Source organism: Pinus tabuliformis, chromosome 7 (genome assembly GCF_031772625.1).
Source record: "Pinus tabuliformis cultivar Carrire ecotype Pingquan chromosome 7, CPIR1, whole genome shotgun sequence".
NCBI lineage: Eukaryota > Viridiplantae > Streptophyta > Pinopsida > Pinales > Pinaceae > Pinus > Pinus tabuliformis.
The window spans coordinates 117,834,992-117,854,013 of NC_142293.1; the positions used below are offsets into that span (position 1 = coordinate 117,834,992).

The 19,022-nt window shown below is 36.4% G+C and overlaps 1 protein-coding gene across 1 annotated transcript; it reads right to left on the reverse strand.

Annotated features, from left to right (window-relative positions):
- Positions 1-288: 288 nt before the first annotated feature.
- Positions 289-1,659, reverse strand: LOC149246004 (F-box/FBD/LRR-repeat protein At1g13570-like). The gene is made up of 2 exons (XM_089439492.1): positions 769-1,659; positions 289-669 (listed from the first exon to the last, which is right to left on the reverse strand). Exons 1-2 carry the CDS (start codon positions 1,657-1,659, stop codon positions 289-291), a joined length of 1,272 nt encoding a protein of 423 aa, XP_089295618.1.
- Positions 1,660-19,022: the final 17,363 nt, after the last annotated feature.

Below are 19,022 nucleotides of genomic sequence, written 5' to 3' on the forward strand. Positions count from 1 at the left end.
AACCAACCTCTTCCATATAAATGATATACGGAAAAATTAGATAAATGATATAAACTGAAAAAATTGGCTGAAGGGCACATATCCATACTGTTAAATCTGTGATCGTATTGGACATGATAAAAGATTAACTTAATGTTGCACCTGGTTTTTACCGTCACTGTGAAGGATCAAAATAATAGCTTAATGATCATAAGAAAGCTTTCAAAAGTATCAGAGATGCTAATTCAATCTATTTGGAAGATGTTTTCAGCACGCTGTACCATCATCATCATCTGAATAAGTTGTATCTTATTCATCATCATCTGATGAAATTGTATCTTCATCATCATCTGAAGTAGAAGTTGTAGCTTCTTCATCTGAAGAACTCCTCTCCTCATAAAGTGAAGAAGCCAGGCATGTCTTGCACATATCCCATCCATTCGCTGTTATATGTACAGTAGCTTCTCCAGAAGATCTGTTCAAACGGAAAATCTGCTCTAGAAAGCTCTGCTGATGGACATATCCAGAGCATGTTGGTAGAATAACCGTCATTGTCTGCAGAGAAGGAGCATTTCTGAGAAGACAGCCGATCAGAGCAATTTCCTCGTCCAACCCTGAAACCCTTATACGCGCATTCTTGAGGTTTGTCATTAGCGGAAGGGTCAAGCTTCGTGTCGCGGGATTTGCTCCCTGTATTCCATGAAAAAATTGCCTATAAATCTCATCCATATAAAAACCAACATGTTCGAAACGTTTAACTTAAAAGAAAAAAACGAGGGATTTACTAACCTCAAAAGAATCGCTTTCTAAGGAGAGTTCTTCAAGATTGGAAAAACGGCTAAGTACTGCGAGAGAAGGTACGTGAGTACTCAACCCACGAAGGGTAATCTTTTTCACAGAGCTCTTGTTAGAAAGACCTTCAAGTACATGAAGCTCTGTTGTGGAAAAATGCAGTTCTCGGCAAGAATTTAGCTCCAATTTCAACCTTGAGGGACAGTTTTGAATTGTCACAGTCCGCAACTTCGGACAATTCACTGTCAGTGTCAATGACTTTTCATGGCGATTTCCCGAAAAATTAAAGTACTTGAGAGACGGAGCAGAAATTTTCAAATTATTCAGGGGCATAGAACACCATAGAACCCTCAATTCTTCAAGAAGAGGGCATTTTGTTGCAAGCTGCTCAAGCATATCATCAATAATATGGACATCAGTTAGAAAACAGGTTCTAAGGTATCTGAAACCAGAAAAGTATGAAGGTAATTTAAATTCAAAGTGCGTGAGGTCCAAAAAAGTGAGGCAGTCGCAGGAAAACAGAGAAGTTGGAATGTGCAGAGAAATTGGAAAACTCAGAGTAATTTGTTGCACTCCCTTTACAGATGCAGCCAAAACCGATTTGCGTATTAACTGGTCATTCGGTGACCAGTTTCCGTATCTCCAATAAAAATCGCTTACTGAAATTTCCAAACTTTCAAGATCTCCGCGATGAAAATGCATGATGTTATCAATTACTTTTTCAGTGGCGTCGGCATTCAAAAACTTGAGATGGGGTAACAAAGTCCAGACTGATCGCCATCTGCGTGAAAGAATTGAGCATCGTACTGCATCTCTTAAAGGAAGTTTCGAGAGAATATGAGAGCAGAGTAGAGAATCATGCAATGCACTCAGTCTGTCTCCTGCCATGATCTCTCGGTGTCACTATTCTTTCTGCCAAATGAGAAAAAAAGGAACAAAAGTTTCAGACAGATAAGAAAAAACCTCGGATCGATGTCAGAGTTTAGGGTTACAGATCATCCTTTACCCGGCACCCTCAGCTTCGTTACCCTGCTCTTCTAGGAGTTCTCTAATTATATACGAAATTTCTAGCCTTCTGGTTGAAAAAATAAAATTATCCCTCTAATTATATACGAAATTTCTAGCCTTCTGGTTGAAAAAATAAAATTATCCTCTTAGCATTTTATTTTTATTTTTTAAATTAAGGTAGGTTTGGTATTTTTTTAACTCTACACATAAAGTTGCGTGTATTTATCAGTTTGGATTTATCAAAGGGAGAGATCAATTTTTTTTTTTTCATTCTAAAAAAATTGTATCTTAACAAATTTGGTCTTTTTCGATCCGTAGATATTTTAAAAAAATTGTATCTTAACAAATTTGGTCTTTTTCGATCCGTAGATATAGAATTAAATTGAATTTAGATTGGTTTAATTATTAATTATTAATTTTATGTTTTTTTTTAATTTTATTTTTATGTAATTTGACCAAACTAAAATGTTTTATTGATAAAAGTAATTTGACCTAGTTAATATGTTTAGCAAGATATTACAACATCTCTATCATATTGGATTGGAGAGCAATTCTCCCCGTAATTAATTGAAATGTTTAATTCATTTTTTAATTAATTAATTAATTATTATTATTATTATTATTATCCAATTTTAAGGTCACAGCCAAGCCAGACACCAAATTAAATTGGTGTATGAGACCCCCTTGTTTACCAAATTGGTAGATCGGGAATTGATGGATCTAAGATGGTTATTAATTATAATTTTATTATTTCTTGTTTCATTATTTTAATTTTATATAATTGGCTTGGGTCAATTGTTTTATTAATAATTATAATTATAATTATAATTATTATCCTATTTTAATATCACAGTCACACCAATTTGGTGTATGAGTCCCCTTGTTTACCAAATTGGTGTATGAGACCTCTTTTTTTTGGGACAAGGGACCAAATTGGTAGATGGAGAGTGGATGGATCTAAGATGGTTATTAATTATAATTAATTATTATTTTATTATTTCTTGTTTCATTATTTTAATTTTATATAATTGGATTGGGTCAATTTTTTATTAATAATTATAATTATAATTATTTTTAATTAATTAATTTATTATTATTATTATTATTATCCAATTTTAAGGTCACAGCCAAACCACACACCAAATTGGTGTATGAGGCCCACTTGTTTACCAAATTGGTGTATGAGGACCCCATGTTTGTGGGACAAGGACGAGACCCCCTTGTTTACCACATTGGTGTATGAGACCCCCTTGTTTGTGGGACCAGACACCAAATTGGTGTATGAGGTCCCCTTGTTTACCAAATTAGTGTATGAGACCCCGTGTTTGTGGGACAAGGATGAGACCTTCATGTTTATAATTATAATTATTTTTAATTAATTAATTAATTGATTATTATTATTAATTTTTATTATTATTATTATCCAATTACGTCCAAGCCAAACACCAAATTGGTGTATGAGACCCCTTTGTTTATCAAATTGGTAGATCAGGAGTTGATGGCTTTAAGATGGTTATTAATTATAATTAATTATTATTTTATTATTTCTTGTTTCATTATTTTAATTTTATATAATTGGACCAAGTTAGTTTTTTATTAATAATTATAATTATAATTATTTTTAATTAATTAATTTATTGATGATGATGATGATGATGATGATTAACGTCCGCTGAGACCAAATAATGGTCTATCGGACCTAAAGAAACAAATTATCTATTTTGATTTAAGATTTTATTCCTATGCTCAAAAAGCTTGGAGAGAAGCCTCCCAAGCTCACTATAATTTTGACATTGTAAAAGGCTAGGAAGGTCAGTATTGTAACAAAGGTTGTGAAACTGAGATCTAATGTGGTTATACGCGAGGCACTCTAAGAGGAAGTGGTTTTCATCCTCGATGTTCCTATTCTCACATATATGGCAAATCCTTTCCGTCCATGGCGTTTTAGGAACTACCCAACGACCTGTTTCACTATGGAGCTCATGAGAATTCGTTCTAATCTTTGCTATATTAATTTTCTTCTTTGAGCTAGTTAAAATAGAGAGATACTTTTGATCTTCTAGGGTGGGGTTGATGACTTTCTTATAATAACTTAATTTTCTTTTAGCCGCTAAGTCTTTCTCACACCACATTTTTTCTTTGAACTTAGAAGTAACAATATCTTTAATGTTATTTATGTTTTGCAATGCATCATTTTCGTTGATCTCCCAATAGTTTAACCAGACCCTTGTGTCTTCATGCCACTCTCGATTGAGCCTTAGGTGGTTTTGGCTAGAATATAAAGCTAGCTTAGGAAGTCTATGATCGTCTATGTTACTGATTTTGTGCTTGTACAACTGATTTTATTAATAATTATAATTATAATTATTTTGCAATTAATTTATATATTATTATTATACCAAATTGGTTTTTTTATTAATAATTGTAATTATAATTATTTTAATTAATTTATTTATTTATTATTATACCAAATTGGTGTATGAGAGCCCCTGGTTTGTGGGACAAGGGGTCAATTTTTTTTATTAATAATTATAATTATAATTATTTTTAATTAATTAATTTATTATTATTATACCAAATTGGTTTTTTATTAATAAATATAATTATAATTATTTTTAATTTATTTATTTATTAGTATTATACCAAATTGATGTATGAGACCCCCTTGTTTGCTCTCCCTTTCCCTTCTTTGTGGGTTTGTGGGACTTGACTGTTCTCCCTCTCCCTTCTTTATGGGACAAGGTTGACTGCTCCTATAGCGAGCAGCGATTTGACTGCTAAGTCTACGAAGGCATACATACTCTAGCCCCTCTAGTTTTGAACATTTGACCTCTTAAGAGGAAACACATGCTCTTAACTATTAGGCCCACTTAAATTGTTAAACAAAACATTGCATTATATCTCTACCATACTAGACTAGAAAGAATTAGAAAAAACCCAATTACTTAATCATGAAAAATTCAAAAAATGTTACTCAATACTTAAAAAATCTAGTGAAAAAGATCAATACACTAAATTATATATAATAAACAAATTATTACTTGAACACTCTTTTTAATAATAAATTTTGGAATAAATCAATCTTATCTCTAAAAAAAATTATATATAAGTAGCTTAGAATAGCTATGTTGTAGTTGAACTTCTTCATTTCTAAATTATTTTGAATTTAATGACATTTCTATATATTTGGTACAATAAAGAAGAAAAGGGATAAGAAAAGGAAATTTTACTAGTTGGAGAACTTCTTTATTAACACATAAAAAGATGGTTGGCTCAATTTGTTTAATGAATACATCTATTAATATTCCAAGCATAGTTGTGAAGCGATAAAGAATTTTTTTTGGGATAATGAAAATATTTTCAAAATTTGATACAAAGCAATTGTTGTTTTTATATATTATTATTATTTAATTTTAAGGTCATGATCAAGTCAGAAATCAAATTGGTGTATGAGACCCCCGTGTTTGTGGGATAAGGGACCCATCTCTATGTGAAAATTTCTAGTCCAAGGAACCTCTACTACAGCAAATCTGAATCTACTTCACCTACTTAATTTTTTTAAATTACATTCATCAAGTTATTATTCTGAATACTGAAGCAAATTACTTCTATAGCCTACACTAATTAAATATTTGATCTCATGAAATAGAAAACAGAGCAAAGAACAAGATACATAGGACACACTTATTTTTGGACACAATAGTCCCCGGAAAAACCCAATGTAGGAAAATTGGTGCAGCAGCTCTAAGGGTTTTATTATTATGCAGGCGAAATATCTGAATACAAATCTAGGATGCTCATATAGCAATCCTTTATAGAGAAACTAGTGGCGGAAAATCTGAGTGAGTTTTACCTCACTTCACCCAACAGAATTTTGATTGATTTGACACAAGACTGGCTAACCCCGACTATTTCTGCATCACCTCTTCTACCCTCTATGGCTAGCTTTCCCGGTTATTCAGCAGTTCTCGGCAGTTCCAGATGTTCCCAGCAGTTTCGGCTTGTACCCATTGCATCAGCTTTCCCGGCTGTTCTGGCAGTTTCCGATAGTTCCAGTTGTTCCCGGCAGTTCCGGTTTCTACCCACCACGTCAGCTTTCTCGGTTGTTCTAGCAATTCTCGGCAGTTCCAGCTATTCCCGGCAGTTCCAACTTCTACGCGACAGCCAGCTTTTCTGCTTTGTTGTATCTCTCCACCTCTCTATCTGTATTATCCAAAAATTCCTTCTCCTGGATTCTCACTACCCCTCTGTTATAGAATGATCACTTAATTTGAAATCCTTAGCAAACCCTACCCTAGTGATCAGGTGCTCAAAATTAGGCTCAAAGTGGCAGATACTCGATAAACTTAGCTTCAGATCAAATTGCTTGTCATCCTGATTCCAATGGTGTGAATGACACTTGAATATGATCTCATATGAACAACTTAGAGCAAGTCAAAGTTTAGGTTTGACTTGGACAGATGGTAGGATAAGATGACGTGGCAGGACTCTTCAGCGAATGGGAAAGTGCCAAGTGGCAGGCTGCCATTGGCCCCACATTTCATAAATCTCATATAGCAGGCGAGTCGGTGTTAAAGAATTGGCCCCAGAACAAGCCAGGGTGTGATGCGATATTCACGATCACACATCGCAGAAGGGAAGTACTATAGAAATCAGCCCCCAGCGTACCAGGTTGCAATGCGATAATCAAAATCACAGATCACACAGTGCAGAGTCTTGTATATATGTTACCCCCTGACTCTACTGATTGCGATTTGTGATGGATCCTGGATGCTATAAGATTATGGGTTTCAATGGATAGTTCAGTCGGGTTCGTCGTTTATTGCAATCACATATCACCCAAGCCGCGTTCACAAACCATAAGACTCGCTGGTTCTCTTCAATTGCAATTTGCGATGGAGTTGTTGATTCTAATAGTTTATGGCCACCACGAGGTGAAAATTTTGCCCAGTTAGCACTTTTGGAACAAAATTGTAGGATCATGCCAGGAATGGTGCAATTTGTGGAGCGAATATGGGAAAACTAGGAGAGGTCATAACTTCTTAAGTTGTCCACAAAATTAGATGCAAACAGAGGCTAGATAGCCATTTTTTGGATATTTTGGGCTCATTGGAGCAAGTTTCAGAAACATTTGACCATTGTAAACACATATTTTTACGCTTTTGAGCATAATAGAGAGGCTCAAGCCATTGGAAGCTAGACCAACAAGACATAGCCCAAGAGGGGTGAACTCCTTTATCATGGTCCTGTTGTAATGTGTTTTTTATGATGTTCTATACATGTTTATGTTGTTGTTCAGTCTCTTATTTATGTTAAATTTCTCATAAACTTAACATTAAAACTCATCATTTCACTTGCAAAAATTCATGAATCCTTAAGCACAATGAAAGCATTTTGTTTCTAATCTGAGGAGAATCTTAACACAACAATCTAATATTCTAAATCAAATCATTTTTGGTATCAGAGCTTTAGGTTTTCTTTGTGAAAGAAAGATTTAACTATTTGCAAGTTTATGTCATGCTTACAAGGTTAAAACTAAAAAGAGGAGAAGGGAAGCTGGTTGGAAGCCATGAATTTGGGTCAAGGGGAAGGAGAGCAAGGTTGCCACAATCTCCAACACCAGCTCAGGCTTGAGTTATAGTTGAGACTCCAGAGATCATGTCTCATGAAGGAGAACCTACAAACATGACGGAAGATGAGAAGACCTTCAGAAAGGATTTCTTTGATATGACAGAGATGGTAAAGCTCCTTTATGAAGAGAGGAATACGAGGTTTCAAGGGGAAAGTTCCAAACCTCCCAAAGCAGAAGGCTCTTCAGGAGGAGGTAATGGAAATGGAGACAAACCTCCACCCTCTCCACCATAATATTATTATTATTATTATTATTATTATTATTTATTATTTATTATTAAGGGAGGGACATAACACTATTTTTAGTATAGAAGATACAATGGAGGCATTAAATCCATTTAGGTAGGTGTTAAAACATTTTTATCTCTGAACTGCTCAAGAATCCAACTTTGTTGTTTTAATTGCACCTTCACTCACCCCAAACATGGCCATGAGAGTCAATTCATAATTCTTAGGATAGGGGATGTCTAATGCATGATAATTGTTTTTTATATACCATCTTGCAGAAACTATCTACTTTGAAGAACAACATCAACATGCTGAAAATAATGTTATTTTACAATTGATTCCAAGATTCAACAGTATAATTTTCAATTGACATCATCCCACCTTTCTCAACAACATGCAGAACATTGCTCCCTCCTTGATTTTATCAGTGGAGGAAAGTCAGTAGAGTGGGGCTTAGAAGCCCCCAACTCATCTCCCCTTTAGCGCATTTCATCTCAGATTGATGATGAATCATTTGGCATTTTTAGTACTTCCTAGACGCATAAGCCTTCCTTACATTTTGGTCTCATAATGCTTTTCAAATGAGCAGTTTATTAGTTATATAATCATTATCTTGATATTTATTTTTCCACTATTAACCACTCTTTTATTTTTCTCTGAAACCTGTGACAAGTCTGGCAGCTTTGTAGCATATAATTCTTCAGCAATGCACACTCTCTTGAAGTCTTGGTTTCTTGTTCATCACCAGGTTCTCCATCCCCTGTTCTTCCAATGCTTGAATTCATTATCTCTTCTTCATATTGTCCCAGTGTAGCCTCCTTGAATGCTTCAGCAATGGCCTCTAATGCATATAGGACACCGAACTCCACCTTACCACCAAACTCAGCAACCAGTTTGTCCATCAACACTTTTAATTCTCTGTTTGATTCCTTATAATTGTCATAAACGAGATTTACTCGCTTTTTGTCTTATCTCTAGAGTTTGCAATAGAGACAGAGTTAATATTGAGTAAACTCTTGTACGCTATATGAGTTCAATGGCTTGCTTCACTATAGGTAATTGAAAATTTTTAGAGAATTGGAATGGAATTTTTTTTCCTTGCATAACCTTATTTCACTATCTTAATGTTCTATTTGTTGGTATACAACTTGGATGAAATATTTCCTATTTAGAGCATGTTTTGAACTTTGCATTATATTTAAGGTCGTCTATTGTTCAATATCGTTATAATTCATTTCATGATATAACCCTTATGAACAAAAGAAAGTTTACGAAAGAGAACGTACCTTTCATGACATATGGACCACGAAGCCACAATTCTCCTTGTTGGTTTGGGGGCAGAGGAGTTCCTGAAACATGATCAACTATTTTGGCGTCAATATTTGGAGACAACAAGCTAGTTGTTCCATGGTGTCTACTTTCTTCTTGACTATATGTGGATGCTCCTACTCTCATTGTTTTTGTTAGCCCATAGCCCTGCAAAATTTCATGTAACCTTACTTGAGAAAAAGCATAGCCTAGGTGTAAGCAAATAAAAAAATGGCAAAAATTGTCTTAGGTGTTGATGGTTAGTTGGAGATATTCAATTCTCAATGCAAGCCCATGTACTTGTTAGATGCTTGTGTCTAAGCATGACTGGGCATATACACAGTGCCTAAGAAGACCCCATAGGTGTGATGTTGTTAATATCTGCGATGCAACATCTAGGGTATACTCCAAATCACCTCTAAATGCTTTTTATGTCTAGTATATGTGCCCCTGGGCTCTAGAGTATCACACGGGTGGGAAAAAGTTATAAGTCAAACCTTTATGCAGCCGAAGAAAAGGTTGACCCTACCCATACGATCATCTATTCTGTAGGCTTCAAGTTTGTGACTAGCCATTTGTTAATCCCAAATGCCTAGTCACCCAAGCTATAACAATTTGGTCCTAAAGACAAACACCATTGTTGTACACAGAATTAGCCAGACCTCACAACCTTGTTTATTAAGAGGAATGAAATCTACCTAACATCGAGCCCGGAAAATAAGAGTCTAATGAATTTTATTGTACCTTGAGCTAAGTGATTCTTGAATGTAGATTCCTGTTTGTAAAAACTTAAAAGCGGTCCATGGGTTTTAATTTTGACCTTGTTATAGATAACTAGAAGGAGAGGTTATTACTTATTAGTTCAAATTCCAAAATAATTTTCCATGATCGATAGCCAGGGCCAGATGCATTTCAATAATAGATTCTGAATCTAGCTAGAGAAATCCTTGTCGAATAGGTACTGAAAGGTCAACATTGTGTTTAAAGGTAAAAAGAAAACCCTATTAGCCCTCGTTTGACCTTACAGGAAGACCACTACCTTAGGCTAAAAATGAAGGAGGCACACTAAACCTACCTAATAAAGGCAGATATAGTATGTTGTTATACCCTCCTGAGAGGTTGGAGAGACTAGACAATGTCTATATCCTTAAAAAACTTAAATTTTGTAAAATAAAGCAAAGTTAATGTTCTAGTCCATAGCAAGTAGACCAGCATGGCAGAAAATAGGAAAAAAACTTACTTGTGTTATTGTGACTCTAGGAAACTGAGAAGAATTCTTTCCCCTTGCATAAATTTATTTCACCATATTAATGTTTTGTTTGTTGGTATACAACTTCGATGAAATATTTCCTTTTTAGAGCAAGTTTTGAACTCTGCATTGTATTTAAGGTTGTCTCTTGTTCAATATATTTATAGTTAATTTCATGTTATAACCATTATGAACAAAATAAAGTCTAAGAAACAGAACATGCCTTTCATGACATATGGACCACAAATCCAAAATTCTCCTTGTTGGTTTGGGGGCATAGAAGTTCCTGAAACAGGATCAACTATTTTTACTTCAGTATTTGAGGACAACAAGCCAATCATTCCGTAGTGTCTACTTTCTTCTTGACTGTCTGTGGATGCTCCTACTCCCATTGTTTATGTTAGCCCGTAGCCCTGCAAAATTTCATGTAAGCTTACTTGAAAAAAAGCATAGCCTAGGTGTAAGCTTACCGAGATAGTTGTAAGGCCATGGATCTAATACCATGGTAACAAGTAAAAAAATGGCAGAAATTGTCATAGTTGTTGATGGTTAGTCAAAGATATTCAATTCTCAATGCAAGCCCCTGTACTTGTTAGATGCTTGTGTCTAAGCATGATTGGGCATATACACTATGCCTAAGAAGACCCCATAGGTGTGATGTTGCTAATATTTTTGATGCATCATCCAAGGTATACTCCAAATCACCTCTAAATGCTTTATATGTCTGGTATATGTGCCCCTAGGCTCTAGAGTATCACATGAGTGGGAGAAATTTATCAATCAAACCTCTATGCAACCCAAGAAAAGCTTACCTTACCCATACAATCATCTGTTCTGTAGGCTTCAAGTTTGTGTCTAGCCATTTATTAATCCCAAATTCCTAGTCACCCAAGCTATAGTAATTTGGTCTCAAAGACAAACGCCACTGATGTACACAAAATTAGCGAGACTACACAACTTGGTTTGTTAAGAGGAATGAAATATGCCTAACATTGAGCCTGAAAAATAATAGTTTAATGAAATTTATTTTACCTTGAGCTAAGTGATTCCTGAATGAAGATTTAATGTCTCTATTTGAAGTAATGTTCTTGGGTTGGCCATGGAGCTCACAATTTCTCTGAAGAATCGTTACACCTTCTTATGTCCACAACCACAAATATAGAATCATTCCTTCACTGTATTTCTGGCAAACCGAGCACAACCTCCATGGATATTTCCTCCCGCGGTCTACTTGGCACAGTTAATGGACTATATAGACAAGTATTTTGACTTCTCTGTTTTCTCAATTGGAAAAATTTCATATTTACACATATCATCTCACATCTCTCGCTATGCGTAGCCAAAAATATGTTTCTTTCAAAATGCATGGTTTTGTCCCTTCTGAAATGATCATTCAATCCTCCACCATATGATTCCCAAATTCTAGATTAAATTGTCACTGATGGAACCTCTTGGCACACATTTTTTTTTTTTTTGAATAAAAATGCTTCTTGAAAAAATAATCCATGTAGGATGTTTGATCTCCCATTAATGATTCCTTACATGCCTTCCTTGCCTCTAAAAAACCGTTATCATTTTCATACAAATTTTTTATAGCTTCAAATCTAACTACCTTTATTGACATAGTTACCAACAAAGTAATTCATTTACTCATTGCATCAACTATAATGTTTGAGTTGTTTTATTTGTCTTTTCCCCAAAAGAATAATTTTGTAGATATCCAACCCACCTCATATGCCTTGGATGGCACATTCAACAAATCAACTCATGCTGCTTCCTAGCCTTATTGACATATTTTCCTCTATATTTGAATTTCCTCCCATTAGATCTCTTATTATTTCGATCCTTAGAGAAACCCCTAGTCATCATAGCTTATGAATCGATGTTTATTTGGAAAAAATTTCTTCGTGTCTTTTGCTGCGGCAACTAACCTATGATCTCATCCAACTTGACATTTTTACGCCCTTGGCACACAAAACTGTTTTTTTTTAATAAAAAATGCTTCTTGAAAAATAATCCATGTAGGATGTTTGATCTCCCATCAATGATTCAGTACATGCTCTCCTTGACTCTGGAAACTGTTATGATGCTCATACAAATTTTTTATAGCTTCAAATTAAACTACCTTTATTAACATATTTGCCAACAAAATAATCATTTACTCATTGCATCAACTATAATGTTTGAGTTGTTTTATTTGTATTTTCCCTAGAAGATTAAATTTGCATATATCCAACCCACCTGATATGCCTTTGATGGCACATTCAAAAAATCAACTCATGTTTCTTCCTACCCATATTGTCATATTTTCCTCTATATTTGACATTAGAGCTCTTATTATTTCACTCCTTAGAGCAACCCCTACTCATCATAGCTTATGAATCAATGTTTATTTGGAAAGTTCTTCCTCGTGTCTTTTGTTGCAACAACTAACCTATGATCTCATCCAACTTGAAATTTTCCACTATTGTAGGTACATGTTGTAGCAACGACAACCACCCTCCACAATTTTTCCTTAGCTTCGTTTTGGGGCCTCCCTACCAACTTTTCACAACAGCTTGTCTTGTTTCGTTAAGTACACAAGCTTATGTGTTTTCCTTGCACAAAGGCAGCCTATTGATCACAGCTCGATGCATTTCCCTCACAGGCTGATCACCCGGACTTGGTCCAGCTGCAGGCTGAGTAGCTCCCCCAAGAAATTGCACAATTCTAGAGGGCAACCAGCCTTCCCTCCAGAAATTGCACAATCCTAACTGCCAGCCTGTTGGTCTCTAGAATTGCGCAATTCTGGCAATCAAGCCTCACAATGAAAATTTCGTAATTTTCCCCAGCAGGGTTGCTCATCCCATAATTTGCGCAAATTTGGGCAACAGTCAGCTACTCTACCCAGAAATTACGCAAATCTCCTGGGTAGCCAGCCCAACTCCCAGCCAGAAATGCACATTTTCTCCCAACAGTTGAGCAACCTCTTGCATGTGCAGCTGAGTAGATTGGTTCCCTTTGGGACTGAGCAAAACAGACTTGCATGCATGGGTTGCTTCTCCAAAGGCAACATGCAAAGGCATCCCTTGTTTCAGGGATCTATTTTTGGCAGTTGGAGGCTACATGCAAGGATCATTTCAGAAACCTACCACCAAGTGTCACTTTCCTTAGATTTGTGGCATGCTCGTCACAACCTCGATGTTATCAAAACTCATCAACCAGACATTGCAGAGCTCATTCCTCACATCCACCTTGCAGCTCTAACATCCCACATCACATCTAGGAGCTGTCGGCACATTCATCTCAATTGTTTTTGGGTAAGCCTGCTTCCCATGTCTTGTGTTTCATTTCTGGCGCTTTTTGTGTTTTTCTTCATATAAACATTGGCTGCTTAATTTCAGTGAGCGCTTAGTGTTGTTTTGATACATATTAGCTTGTACTAGCACCGTTTCATTTTTCATTGCTATCTCATGCATGAAACTGTTTTACACGAAAGGTCACTGATTTAGCGACTCACCTCACCCACATGCATGTTGTTCCATTTTCTAAATATGTCATTCATCGTTTGCATGCACAATCATTTACTTATTCTTACACTCAGTATCGCCATGCATTTGCATTCACATTCGCTTTTCGTTGCCCGTCGGCGAGTCTGGGCAGCCTTGGCCCGAACTCTACCTCACCAAGACAGCATTGCACAATATTGAGATGGAAAGCTTTGTCTTCCTCTCCAGAAATGTGCATTTCTTCCCAACAGTTGTTCCCCAGGCCTAGTTTGTGCAACCCTGAGGGATAGTGATTGTTGGCCCAGAAAATTGCGCAATGCAGTCACTGAGTCTACAACCATTGCCAGTTGATATTGCGCATTGCGCAGTTCTAGCAATTGGCAGCCAGACTGGAATATGCATTACATAGTTCCAATAGTCAGCTAGTCTCCCAGCAACCTAGACTATGCCTTGCGCAGTCTTGGCAGTCAGTCTCCCAACCTCCTAGCCAAAATTGCGCAACCTTCATGATCAGTCACACAGGTATGTTGCAAGTCAGTTCTCAAGTTCATTTTGGTTTTCGACTGATAGATTGCTTGCCATGAGTGTTGCCATGTCTCCAGGTATTGCAGTTATTCATCTGCCTCTCAATAGTACAAGTACAATGGTTTCCAGGAGAGAAAATACGAAGACACCTTTCAGAGAAACTTAGGGATGCAGTCGATCAAGTGTCTATGAATTTGCCTACCCACAAAGACATCAAGTTATTCATAGACAAGGAATTCAAGATATAACAACATCAACATCATAGTGAGTAGCATCATGAACAACAACTGAAGGCAGCATACCAAATGCAACGAATGCAAGAGGAAGGTTGTTGGCAACACATAGGTGGAACAAAGTTGCGAGCTCAAGCATATCCACTGATGATGAAAACAACTTCGGAGACTCGTGCTATGAGGTGACAACACGAAATGAAGATCGCATGAAGACAAAGAATGGAACAAAGAAGGAGTTACATGTGCTGAAGTAGCAACTCAAGGAAGAACATGAAGCTACACAAACAGACAAATGAGTTGCAGTGGTAGCAGGAATAGCAGGGGGAACAACATGCACTCACAGATGAAACTACGCTCATACAAGTTATAGATCTATCCCAGTAGTTGGCATGAAGCAAACATGGTGAGCAGTGTTTTTGATCGCATGCAAGGGATTAAGCACCATGCATGTCATTATGCGCACGCATGCGATCCAACCCATTCAGCACACTCACCAAGGCGAAGACAAGAAGCAAGTCCGACTAGAGTTGAACATGTAGTTGACAGTTGATGTGCATGACCACTAGCACCACACTAGAATATCATCACAGACACTATGCATCAGTGTGTTACCGGTTCACCCACACCCAGAGACCATGCACATTCTAGTAGATGAGTCGGATGGAGGAACCATACCAATGCACCCGGATGCAACAAAGGCAAGAGTTCGCTTCAACAAGAGGTCACAATGGAGTGCATGCACACCATCACGAATGACCAAGCTTGGCATCAGCTCACCACCTTCACCATCACAAGCATGTCAAAGAGTTGGTCTCATCACAATGGACCGAGTGTCAGTGATGTCTTGCTTGGCTTGCTCAAGCCATGTTGTCTCACATGAGTACATGTGCATTGTAATGTATGTCTTGTCAAGTGTAAGTCAAGTGTCAATAGTTGGATGTAACAGTCATAGAGTAGATGAAGAGTCATGAGGGTAGTTGAACTGTCACAAAGGGGAATGTCAAGGGTCACCCCACCCTTTGCTATAAATAGTCCCTCATAACTCATTGTATAGGCTTTTGGTCAGCCAAGCTTCTGATAAGACTATCTTGGGGAGAGCTTGGACAATATTGTAACGCGCCTTGGCTTCTCCATTGCACGGAGCTAGCACATCTCTTTGGAGGAGTAGGTGGATGTGGTTGTAACATTCCACTATTGGAGCTAATGGTTAGACATGGATGTATTGTATGATTGGAACTTACATTTCTTTATATAATAAGAGCCAGCACGTTCCATGCATATGTTGTATTGTATTCCAGCTATCTTGTTTACTCTAAATGGCATATGTATTTTCTTTCTTATGCATATATGTATGGACTATTTTGTATGAGTATATATGAATCTTTCTTAAATGTGTTGTTGGTTTACCCATGACTTTGGATTGCCAGCTAACTTGCTTTCCAGCTTGTGATGCATCTTTTCTCGTGTGTTCCCTTCCCATTCGAGTACTATTACAGGTTGCTAAGGGGCACACTCATCTCAACCCCCATGTGTTAGAACCTCTCATGCACCTTCCTTGACTCACTGTAGTTGTCACACCCTTGCTACCAATAGAATCATCTTACTTGCCTCTGTGTGAAATCGTTGTCAAGGCATTACCATACAACCCACTGTTGGGACTCCTACACCAAATGGTCTGAGGTCTAATTGGGACTTCTTACTGAGGAGATCCCCTTACATGTTGGCGGGTCCAACACCGTCAACAGTACACTGATGGTAAGTAATTAGATTCTTTCAATAATCTAATGATTACTAAAAAAGTAGGTCTCAATAAATTGTGCAGATTTTTTTATTTATAGAAGCCTGAATTAAATGAGACCCGATCCATTGGAAAGAAGTTATCTGATTAAATCCTGAGAAATTAGGAGGTCATGTTAAATACTACATATCTCATATTTGGCAGATCCGAATTTAGTGCAAGCAAATTTATTGGAAAGAATACATTTCATTTTATTTATAGCTGACATTCCAAAAGATATGATGCAAAAGCTATGAAGAAATTATCAATAAAAGTTTGTCTATAAAGTTGTCTACATAGAAAGAACAAAAATAGTAAATTAACTTAAATTGTGCATAACTTTAAATTGGAATGTCCAAATCAAGTAAATTACTAGATAAATACCATATGTGCCAACAACATCCTTTAAAATGGAGAAGGGATGTTTGAGGTGCAAGAGGCGATGCAGTCCAAGATTTAGATCATTGATTGGTTTGAGTAGAGAAAGTCAACATAAATGAAGAGTTAGTGCAAAGCAAAGGGTGTTGAATAATGATTGGTGGTCATCTAGTTGGTAGTCGCTTACGTTGACCGCCCCAGTTGTAAAGGCCATTTAATAATCAGACTTAATTTCTCCTAGTTGTAAAAAATGTCAAGCAAAGGCAGAAACTCTTCTATTTTGAGAGGAAAATTAGGTGTCAGCCAAAGCACATGCCTTAGCCCCTTCTTGTATTCACTTTCTTGCTTAATGTCATTTGTTCCAGTGGAGCTTTTATTTTTACTTGAATCTTTCTTATTAATGCTTTTACTAGCCTTCTCTTTTCCCTTTCTACTACCCACAACATCATCCTTTTGAAATTCAGTAGTTGGTGGTCGATTGATTTCTTACTAATCTCTAGAGCTAACTTAGGGAACTTCCTCAGTATCCTTGAAGAATCCTCATTAACTAAAGTGTCATCGCCATTGCATTCATGCGGGTATTTCTAGAGTTGTTTATCAAGCTTATTAATTTGTGAATTCAGTGATGTTCTCTTCAATCCATCGGCTTTTGTCATCTTCTTGCTCCACCCAAACCAACCTCGATTATCTTTATCACAGTTGGCTTTAATGGACTTGGAGGACTCAGAGGCATCAAGATCCCCTACAGAACCTGACAACCAACCATTTTGACGGCATTCATCCCAATCCACAGGGCCAAAGAACACATTTAATTATGGTTTTAAAAAATTCAATAAGATATATAAAGATAGATGGAAGCATACGGAAATTGACTTCTTTGGTTAGTTCAAATTTGTCTACAAATTTAGATCTTTTAATAAGAACCATTGTTAAGCAAGTTAATTTGTATAAACCTATGGTGCTTTATGGTTTGAAAAATGAAAGAAGACATTATCATCAATCTTCCTATTGCTATGAAATACCTCCTAGATGTACATGTAGATGGTTTTGAAGAATCTAGGGGGCTTCTACCCACCTGGGAATTTCATCATTCTATTTTTTTCCATGATCTATCTAAATAACATCCTTATAAGGCTATTGTTATTGGGAGTGAAAAATTGAAAAGCAGAATGAGTAGTTACTTGAAGAAGGTAATATTTTCCCCAACTCTTCTCCTGTGTTTATTATACCAAAGAAGGAATAGAGTGAATGGTGGTTGAGCATAGACTACGGGGCACTGAATATGGTAACAATGAATAATTGTTTTCCTCTTCACATGATCAAACTCCTACTAGATCAAACTTAGGGGGATTGGTTCATTACAGATATTGATTTGGCGTTGGGCTATCATTGGACTCATGTTGAACCTCAAGACACATGGAAGATTGCTTTCAAACCTAGGTTTGGGATTTTTAAGTGGTTGGTGATGTATTTTGGACTTACCAACGCTTATGCTACTTTCAGAGAATTATCATTGATGTTTTTAGGACTCATTTGGGTAAACTTTGTGGCAATCTATCTACTTGACATTTTGATTTACAACAAAACTTGGGAAGACCATATGTGACATGTACAGATAATGTTGGATTTTGCTCTATCAAAACAAGCTGCAAGCTAAGATGAAGGAATTCTTCATTGGATAGTCACCAAAATTTTTAAAGTATGTAGGCTTCATCATAAATGAGCATGGAGTTCATGCAAATCTAGGTTAAATTAAGGTGCTCAATGATTGGCCACATCCTACTACATTTACACACTTGAAGAGCTTCCAGGGTAGTAAAAATTTATTCAGGAAATTAATCCACAATTTCTCTCATATGCCCTATCCTCTACATCGGTTTAATAAGAAGAATTTCACATTGCCACCATGATATGAAACTGTCTTTTAGAAGTCCAATGCTCTTCAGTGTCAATTTTGGTTGTTCTCAAACTACAAAAGCTTTTTGATTTCGAGACAAAAACTTCACGGTATACCATAGGTACATATTGTATGTAAGGAAGACATCATGTAGCTTATTGTTCATAGAATTGTGTCACAATCTAGACTGAATCACAACACCATTGACAAAAAGTTTTATGCATTGGATTAGTATTTGAAACATTGTTGACATTACTTGCTTGGAAAGAAGACTATCTTGCATTGTATTACAACTTACCATATATTGTGGTTCTTTATAATACTCAAAACTGGAATGTTTCCAAGGTAACTAGAGAATGTACAGTCACTACTTACAATGCTTTTTCATTTTAGATTAATGCTTGTTAGCTACAAGGGGAAGTCCTTATGCAACGTGCAAGCAAAATGTTAACCTAAAGATCAATGAATGATGTCAAACTGCTATAAATGCTTGTTGTAATTTAAAATATCAAGCCTATAAACCTTCATT

Bases quoted from the DNA above. Each gene is read 5' to 3' on its own strand.
- LOC149246004 (XM_089439492.1), bottom strand. From the start codon at position 1,659: ATGGCAGGAGACAGACTGAGTGCATTGCATGATTCTCTACTCTGCTCT. The intron at 670-768 runs GTTAGTAAATCC...CATGGAATACAG, and splicing joins TAGAAAGCGATTCTTTTGAG to GGAGCAAATCCCGCGACACG.